The sequence below is a fragment of the Staurois parvus genome, unplaced genomic scaffold (assembly GCF_062004578.1).
Source record: "Staurois parvus isolate SC_StPar_1 unplaced genomic scaffold, SC_StPar_1.0 ptg000433l, whole genome shotgun sequence".
In the NCBI taxonomy this organism is placed as follows: Eukaryota; Metazoa; Chordata; class Amphibia; order Anura; family Ranidae; genus Staurois; species Staurois parvus.
The window spans coordinates 172,617-182,500 of record NW_028318229.1 but is presented as its reverse complement, the minus strand read 5'-3'; the positions used below and the strand labels follow the sequence as shown (position 1 = coordinate 182,500).

General features: G+C 42.6%; 1 protein-coding gene across 1 annotated transcript in view; it reads left to right on the top strand.

The window, feature by feature from the left end:
- CUNH14orf132 (chromosome unknown C14orf132 homolog) overlaps window positions 1-9,327 on the top strand; it is a 68,195-nt gene extending 58,868 nt beyond the window's left edge. Inside the window, exon 2 of the mRNA XM_089687681.1 lies at window positions 8,109-9,327. Coding sequence (XP_089543807.1) covers window positions 8,109-8,333 — 225 coding nt within the window. The 3' untranslated portion in view covers window positions 8,334-9,327. The remainder of the gene's footprint in view (window positions 1-8,108) is intronic.
- The last annotated feature ends 557 nt before the right edge of the window (window positions 9,328-9,884 follow it).

Here is a 9,884-nt window from a genome sequence, read left to right as displayed (position 1 = left end):
TCTGCCAATCCCTCCACTGGTCTCCATTCAGTTTCCTCCACCTCTCTCTGCCAATTTCTCCACTGGCCTCTATTCAGTGTTCCTCACCCCTCTCTGCCAATTTCTCCACTGGCCTCTATTCAGTGTTCCTCACCCCTCTCTGCCAATCCCTCCACTGGCCTCCATTCAGTTTCCTACACTTCACTCTGCCAATCCCTCCATTGGTCTCCATTCAATGTCCTTCACCCCTCTCTGCAAATCCCTCCACTGATCTCCATTGGGTGTCCTCCACCCCTCTCTGCCAATCCCTCCACTGGCCTCCATTCAGCATCCTCCACCCCTCTCTGCCAATCTCTCCACTGTCTTCCACACACCTGAATGAATTGAATTCAAGATACTAACATCAACTTACAAATTCATGCACAATGCGGCCCCCAGCTATATCACTATTCAAGTCAAATATAGTAAAATTCTAACCTAATCGTTCTCTCTGTTCCTCCCCAAGTCCTCCATCTCTCTAGTTCCTTCGTCACCTCCTCCCAAGCTCACCTACAGGACTTCTCCCGAGTCTCTTCCATCCCAGGAGCAGATTGACAACTGATGGGGCCCCCGGGCAATAGGGGATCATGGGGGCCCTGTGTCCTTGCCCAAACTCAAAAAAGCCTATGAAAAAGGTACCAGGGGCATCTCATGGGGCCCCCTACTGACCCCCGGCCCTCGGGCAGTGCCCGAGTTTCCAAATGGTCAGTCCGCCCCTGTCCCATCCTATAGAATTCCCTACCCCAATCTGTAAAGAAGGAAAGAGAAAAAAGGATGGGAAGAGAAGACAAAGGGGAAGGAAGGAACGAAGGTAGGAAGGTGAAAATAAAGGAAATAATTAGATAAGTAAAGAGGAGGGAAAGAAGGAAGGTTAGATAGAAGGAAAAAGAAAGATGAAAAAGAAGGAGATAGATAGATAGATAGACTATATTGCCCACAGTATTGGTCGGACGGCCTTTCCACGCACATGACCTTTAATGGCCCCCCAGTCTCAGTTCGTAGGGTTCAACATTGCGTTGGCCCCACCCTTTGCAGATATAACAATTTCAACTCTTCTCTGTCATGTGACGTGGCCTACCACTTGGTGGCTGAGTTGCTGTTGTTCCCAGTTGCTTCCACTTTGTTATAATCCCACTAACAGTTGAGCGTGGAATATTTAGTAGCCAGGAAATGTCACGGATGGACTTATTGCCCAGGTGGCCACCTATCACGGGACCACACTTGGAGTCACTGAGCTCCTGAGAGCAACCCATTCTTTCACCAATGTTTGTAGAAGCAGTCTGCATGCCTAGGGGATGGATTGTATACACCTGTGTCCATGGAGGGGATTGGAACACCTGAATCACATGATATGGAGGGGATTGGAACACCTGAATCACATGATATGGAGGGGATTGGAACACCTGTACCACATGATATGGAGGGGATTGGAACACCTGAATCACATGATTGAGAGGGGATTGGAACACCTGAATCACATGATGTGGAGGGAATTGGAACACCGGAATCACATGATGTGGAGGGGATTGGAACATCTGAATCACATGATATGGAGGGGATTGGAACACCTGAATCACATGATGTGGAGAGGATTGGAACACCTAAATCACATGATGTGGAGGGGATTGGAACACCTGAATCACATGATCTGGAGGGGATTGGAACACCTGAATCACATGATTCGGAGGGGCGGGCCCAATACGTTTAGCATTATAGTGTGGATAGACAATACATCTGATTGGATGCAGTTACTGTTTGGCTGACAATTTTCCACCTGGTTCCTTCAACAAAAGTCCATTGAAATTCCAGTTTTTTTGTTCTTGGGTAGTGCCGATCTGTCGGCTGAAATACGAATAGCATACGGCCAGCTTATCAAATGAACCCAAAGACGGGTGATTGCTGTGGATCCGTGATTCCATGTAATGGTTATTGTTCGGTTTTTGAAGCGATGTGCATGGCCAGTGTGACGGGAGTGACTTTTGGTTGTGGGGGGACCCCTGTCTCAGCTCCTCCTGTTCCTCTTATGTGTAAGGCACACTGTGCCTGTTAGGGGTGCAGGGTGAAATGTTCTAATATTGGTGTGGGGGGTTGTTCATTGTTCTCTGCCATGCGGCTGCACCCCAGTGTTCTAGCAAACTATTATGGGATGTAATGTTTGTGTATTGGTGTGGGGGCTGTTCATTGTTCACTGCCATATGCTGCATCCCTTTGTTCTATTGTGTCTTGGTTTGGTGGGGGGTGTTTCCGGCAGCCCTTCCCCCTGATGGGACGGCCTGCTGATGTGTTTCCTGTTCCTGGTTGTATTTCCCCGCCCTGTGTATATATCTTGTGTTTGTGTTAAAATAGAGCAGTTGACTTCCTGTCTTAAGAGAGTCTGGTGCTGTCTATTTCCAGCTTGGTCAGCGGTGGTGTCCGGGGATCTGTGTTCGGACAGGGAAGCGTGAGTACACGGAAATACCCTAGTGCAGTCGGGGTCCGGTTCTGTTACAGCCAGCTCTGCCTCTCTATATAGTCGCCCTTCCTGTGAATACAGGCAAAGTTGGGATTTGTTTCCCGGGTGGCCCATTCACGACCGTAGAGCCCCTAATGTTGAGGTTCATTTGAATCATTGATCTCCGCTCAGCTCCGAGCGACTCCCCCCCCCCTTCAATGATTGGATTTCATAACCACCCCCCCAGTGATTGGATTTCATAGCCGACCCCGCCAGTGATTGGATTTCACAGCCAGCCCCCCCAATGATTGGATTTCATAGCCAGCCCCCCCAATGATTGGATTTCATAGCCGGCCCCCCCAATGATTGTATTTCATAGCCGGCCCCCCCCAATGATTGGATTTCATAGCCGGCCCCCAGAGTGATTGGATTTCATAGCCGGTCCCCCCCAGTGATTGGATTTTATAGTCGGCCCCCCCAATGATTGGATTTCATAGTCGGCACCCCCCAGTGATTGGATTTCATAGCCGGCCCCCCCCAGTGATTGGATTTCATAGCCGGACCCCCAATAATTGGATTTCACAGCCAGCCCCCCCAATGATTGGATTTCATAGCCGGCCCCCCCAATGATTGGATTTCATAGCCGGCCCCCCCAGTGATTGGATTTCATAGCCGGCCCCCCAGTGATTGGATGTCATAGCCGGCCCCCCCAGTGATTGGATTTCATAGCCGCCGCCCCCCAGTGATTGGATTTCATAGCCGGCCCCCCCAGTGATTGGATTTCATAGCCGGCCCCCCCCAGTGATTGGATTTCATAGCTGGCCCCCCCAGTGACTGGATTTCATAGCCAGCTCGACCAGTGATTGGATTTCATAGCCAGCCCCCCCCAGTGATTGGATTTCACAGCCGGCCCCCCCAGTGATTGGATGTCATAGCCACCCCCCCAGTGATTGGATGTCATAGCCAGCCCCCCCAGTGATTGGATTTCATAGCCGATCCCCCCAGTGATTGGATTTCAGAGCCGACCCCCCCAGTGATTGAATTTCATAGCCGGCCCCCCCTATGATTGGATTTCATAGCCGGCCCCCCCTATGATTGGATTTCATAGCCACCCCCCCCAGTGATTGGATTTCATAGCCGGCCCCCCCCAGTGATTGGATTTCATAGCCGGCCCCCCCAGTGATTGGATTTCATAGTCGCCCCCCCCCCCAATGATTGGATTTCATAGCCGCCGCCCCCCCAGTGATTGGATTTCATAGCCGGCCCCCCCAGTGATTGGATTTCATAGCCGGCCGTATGCGCTGGGATATGTGAATATACCGACCACCATAAAACATCGCTGACACTTACTGCAAAGCAATTTGTAGACATTCAGCTACGTGCCGGGCGGTTCCTCCACAGGGTTCAAATGGCCGTTTATTACATTGACCTCGAGGTCGGGCTCATCTCCATCCCATAATACACCAGCATCTTAAAGAGCTTGGACTGCAAGAAAAATTCCAGGGTGACCTAGAAAGAGATAGTTATGTGCCAACAAGAAGAAACATGGCGCCGAATATTTATATATTTTTAATCTGATTATTATTAATTGCTTAAAGAGTCAGTCTCTGGGTCTGCGCACCTGCTGGGCCCATTATGAGGGGTTCCCACCATCCCTGTGCTGAGTTCCCAAATCTGTATATATATATTTATTGAAATATATTTTGAAATATATTGAATACGAGCAAAATTGTAGCATTTCAAATACATGTCAATATATTTGGGAAAAATATTTTTAAAATATATTTCAATTATTTTTTTCTCCTATGTGGGTTGGAACACTATTCCTTCCAAAGATATGAAGGGCTATTCCTCCCATTAACACCAACAATGGGCCAGTGATGCTATGCAAAGCCATACAAAGCAGTGTGCAGGAGCTGACAAGGGAGAGATCTGTATTTTTTACATGCAGTTCTCTCCCTCCGTCGGTAATGCTCTGCGATCTCCAGGTGCTGGCGAGTAATCACCGGCCGGGACCCGGTGATTGACAGCCGAGGCCGCGAATAGTGTCACGGGTAGGACACTCTCACAGCTTGCTTTCACCCCCTACCCGGAAATGTAAAATCACATACAGGGGGGGGGGGCTGACCATTCGAGCACTCGGGCACTGCCCAAGGGCCCGGGGTCAGTAGAGGGCCTCATGAGATGCCCCTGGTACCTTTCATTGAATTTTTCATAGGCTTTTTGCGTATGGGCGAGGAAGCAGGGGCCCCATGATCCTCTATTGCCCGGGGGCCCCATGAGTTGTCAGTCTGCCCCTGATCACATATATATCTGCTATAGGGCAGCGGGAAAGTGGTTAATCACCTCCAGACTGCTAGGTGCCGGGAAGGAATCCATTGTTTTCTTGTTTTTGATTGTTTATGTAATGTAATTTTCTCTGAGGACTTGTAATGTGGGCCATACCTGTCTAGAGGGCAGGTTTTGTGTATAAATGGTTTAAGGGTTTCAGAAGCCGGGAGGAAGGGCGGGGTTTAGGGTCATGTTACGACATGTCACGGCGGTCACATGATCGGGAAAGGTCTCAATCGAAAGAGGAGATTGGGACCTTTCCGTAAGTACCGGACATGTGTGCTGGGAGCGTGCAGAGCGCGCGCTCTTGGCACATATGTTTTTTTTTTAATAGAATGCAAATGTGCGGCCGCTCGGCATCTAGGCCCAGGCGCCGGGAGGCCACACATTTGCGTTCAGCCGGCGTGAAGAGGTTAATAACATTAGTCCTTGTTTTGCTCATTGATTCTGTCTGATGCCTGGGGTACATTGTCTATATTCTGGTTCCAGAGTGGAGGAAGCTGTAGTTTGGAGGAGATACCCAGTTGGGGTGTCAGGCAGCTGACATTTCTTATCTCAAATTGCCACAATACCTGTAATGCCAGGGTGGAGACAAAAGAAAAAGTCGACATTCTTTCACTTTGTTCTCCAGCTCTGTGATGGGTTTCAAATGTATCCGTTTCACTTTTATGTGTATCCATGGATAAAGTGATTCTAAGGCCCCATGTACACGGGACACTTCTGAACGATGGAAACTGACTGCTGGAAAACGCAGGTTAAAGAATGTCTGTTTAGCCGCGTTTGCATACCGTATTTATGTGCGTTTGCGTTTAGAAGCGTTTTTTAAAGATACGCATAGGAGAATACAGAGAGTAGAAGCAGAGACAGCAGTATGTGATGAGACAATAAGGTGTGAGTTGCTCATTAACATTTCTTTTGTTTCCAAGGGTGGGAAAGGTGTCTGGTGGAGGAAGTCATTAAGGCCACCTGGCAGGGGGTCTTCATGAGGAATTGTATCATTATATCCATTCCATTATACAATGTATCATTATATACATTTTGTTATACATTGTATCATTATATACATTCTATTATACATGGTATCATTATATACATTCCATTATACATTGTATCATTATATACATTCTATTATACATTGTATCATTATATATACATCCCATTGTACATTGTATCATTATATACATTCCATTATACACTGTATCATTATATACATCCTGTTATACATTGTATCATTATATACATCCTATTATACATTATATCATTATATACATTCTGTTATACATTGTATCATTATATACATCCTGTTATACATTGTACCATTATATACATTCCATTATACATTGTATCATTATATACATCCCATTATACATTGTATCATTATATACATTATATTATACATTGTATCATTATATACATTCCATTATACATTGTATCATTATATACATTTTATTATACATTGTATCATTATATACATCCCATTATACATTGTATCATTATATGCATCCCATTATACATTGTATCATTATATACATCCTATTATACATTGTATCATTGTATACATTCTATTATACATTGTATCATTATATACATTCCATTATACATTGTATCATTATATACATCCCATTATACATTGTATCATTATATACGTTCCATTATACATTGTATCATTATACACATTCTATTATACATTATATACATTCCATTATACATTGCCTCTCTCTCTCTCTCTCTCTCTCTCTAGAGAGAGAGAGAGAGAGAGAGAGAGAGAGAGGGGGGGGGGAGACAGTGTGTAAAAATAAATAAATTAATAAAAATAATAATAATAATAAAAACATAAACAAAAACACCTAGATCAAGGTTTGATCTAGGTCTGTGCCAGGGTTAGTGATTGGGTCAAGGGCAGGGTCAAAGATCAAGGTCAGGGTCAAGGGTCAGGATCAGGTTTGTTGTTTTTTTTGGTCAGGGGTTTTCATGCCAATTTTTAAATTAGTACCAGCATCAGTTAGTGGCAGGATAAAAAAAAAAAGCAAAATTGCTCTCTTGTTTCTGGGCCGTACTACGGGTACAAACAACAACGAACATAGACATATGTTGTATTGCTGCGATCGTCAGGAGCATGAGAAATTATTTTGGGTTGTTCTCTGGTGGTACATTATGGTAGCAGGAAGAAATATACAGCGAAATATAAAAAAAAAAAGTTTTGTGTTACTATTTCAGGCCAGTTTTCCTTTGGTAATAAAAAATAATCAGGAGATATCCATGACCATTCACCACCAAATGAAAGCCCAATTTGTCCTAAAAAAAATGCGGTATAATCCACCCGGATGTACAAAGTCGTTGATATGATATGTACAGTTTTGCAATATATTGAATACGGCCAAAATTGTAGTATTTCAAATATATGTCAATATATTTGGGAAGAATATTTTAAAAATATATTTCAAATATATTTTTCTTCCATATGGGTAGGGAGGGCCTCCTGCAAAAGGGGATTTGTTTTTATTCCTGGTGTGGCATTAAGCATCTTGATCTAGAACCTACCCCCATCCTACCGATGGGAATTTCGGCACTTTTTCTTCCATGTGGGGTAGCACAGCACTTCCTGGCCCTAGACAACCCTGTTCTGTAGCCTCCTATTTGTGTATCTGCAGTGTGAGATCATGTAAGGCACTGTTGCCTCTGACTGCTGGTTTCAGGAGATTTGGATTAAGATTTGGCAATGTCACTGTTGTGACAACATCTAATCCCACATGGAAGAATAATATATTTTAAATATATTTTAAAAATACATTCTTAATATATTCTTCCCAAACATATTGACATATATTTCAAATACTACAATTTTGGCCATATTCAATATATTTCAAAAATATATTTCAATATATTTGTGAAAATATTATTAAAAATATATTCAGAACACATGCTATAATATATATCAAAGTGTAATTTGGAATGCATTTACAAGTATATTTAAAATATTTTAACATATTTTAATCTATGTTTAAATGCATTTTTTAGATGTTCAAAAATATCTGGAAAATATATTTTGTAAAAAATATTTTTAAATATAAGCCTTTGGATTGGAAAAAAAAATAATAAGCCTTTGGAAAATATATTTTAATTTACATTTTTGGAATACATGTTAACATATATTTGTGTAGGCCAATATATTGTAAATACGTGTCGCATGTATATTTTTTTTTTTTATATTTATTTATATTTATATTTTTATATTGGAAATATATTTTTCTTCCATATATAGGATGGTTTTAAATAGACTTTTTCATTCAAAGAGAGTTTAAACTGACTTTTCTGTTTTCTCCTACAGCTCCCCGTAATGGGAGGGGCCTTCATGGATTCGCCCAACGAGGAATTTGGAACAGAGTATTCCTTATTTAACTCTTCTGCCAACGTCCACGCGGCCTCGACCGCCCAGAGCCCCCCCGAAGAGCCCTCCCACTCCTCCAACGACGCCATCTTGTTATGGATTGCCATCATCGCCACCATTGGGAACATCGTGGTGGTCGGCGTGGTCTACGCCTTCACTTTCTAAGAAGACGAGGATGCCAGACGCTCCAAGAGACAAACATTATTTTTTATTAATGTACATACCGCGTTCATTATTTAAACCCTGTCAGGCCTAAAAAGAAAATGATCATGAAACATTTAACGCTCGGGAACGACGGTTCATTGTGAAGTGTAAATAATCTAAACCGCGCGGCGGTCACACTCTACCCGGGGGTACGGGCCGCGTCCTTGCCTACAGAGACGGAAAAAGCTGCTGTAATATACAGGCAAACAACGAAGGGCTGAAAAATGACTGCCACGTTCCTTGTGTTTGTATGACGGCTCTAATACTGATGGTCCAGAAGATGGGAAAGAAATACCCTGAAGGAGCTGGAAAAATCGATGGCAGTTAACACGACGCCTTATTGGTGAAAAATCTGCAACTTCCAATATATTTTTAGTTTATTTTTTCTTTTTTTTAGTGTTTTTTTGGCATTGTTCTCCAGATGTCCACCACTTGCACCTGACACGCGGTTTAGAAAGTTGTAAATTTGCCAAATCCTATTTCTGTAATCGTGGACCTATGCTGTGGCCATGCAAGTCCAATCAACAGATCGACTCAACTGCCGACCCTTTCCAGAGGAATCTAGCTGACCTTCCCTTTGATCCCCTGATGCTCTGTTAGGCCTCCTGGAGCAAGGAGAAGACTTGGAGGTTGGCCGGACCTCATGGCTAGGCAACCAATGGCCGAGTAACATGGTCCCAATGGGAGGGAGTCACGTGCTTCCCATACACGCGTGTATTGGGTATTCCTCTCCACTCTCTGTGGCTAGATGAAGTGTCAGGAAGGCAAAGCTAGGATGTAAGGCTGGGTAGACGGTCCTGCATAGGCCAAACACAGAAAGGGAACCTGTCATAGAAATATGTAAGCTCACGGTACTAAAGGAAAACTATAACGGGTCTAAGTTACTCTATTTTCTATGGATATTCTTTAAAAATCTGTTTATTTCTGAATATATATATATATATATATATATATATATATATATATATATATACAGAAATACAAAATAAATAAATAATAATAAAATATATTAAAAGATATATATATTAGAAATAAAAATAATAAGAAAAAAGTAAAAAATAAATTATATATATATAATTTATTTTTTACTTCTAATATATATATATAGATATATATATATTCTTTAAAATCTTTTTATTTCTAATATATATATATATATTTTTTTTTTTATTTCTTTATATATATATATATATATATATATATATATTTATTATTATTATTATTATTATTATTATTATTATTATTACAGGATTTATATAGTGCCAACAGTTTGCTCAGCGCTTTACAATATAACGGGATACAATACAGCAATAGTACAGTTCAATACAAGAGGGATAGGAGGGCCTGATCCTTGGAGCTTACAATCTAGGAGATATATATATATACAGGGGTGGACTGACCATTCAAGCACTCAGGCACTGCCCGAGGGCCCGGGGTCAGTAGGGAGCCACATTAAATGCCCCTGGTACCTTTTTATAGGCTTTTTTGAGTGTGGGCAAGGACACAGAGGCC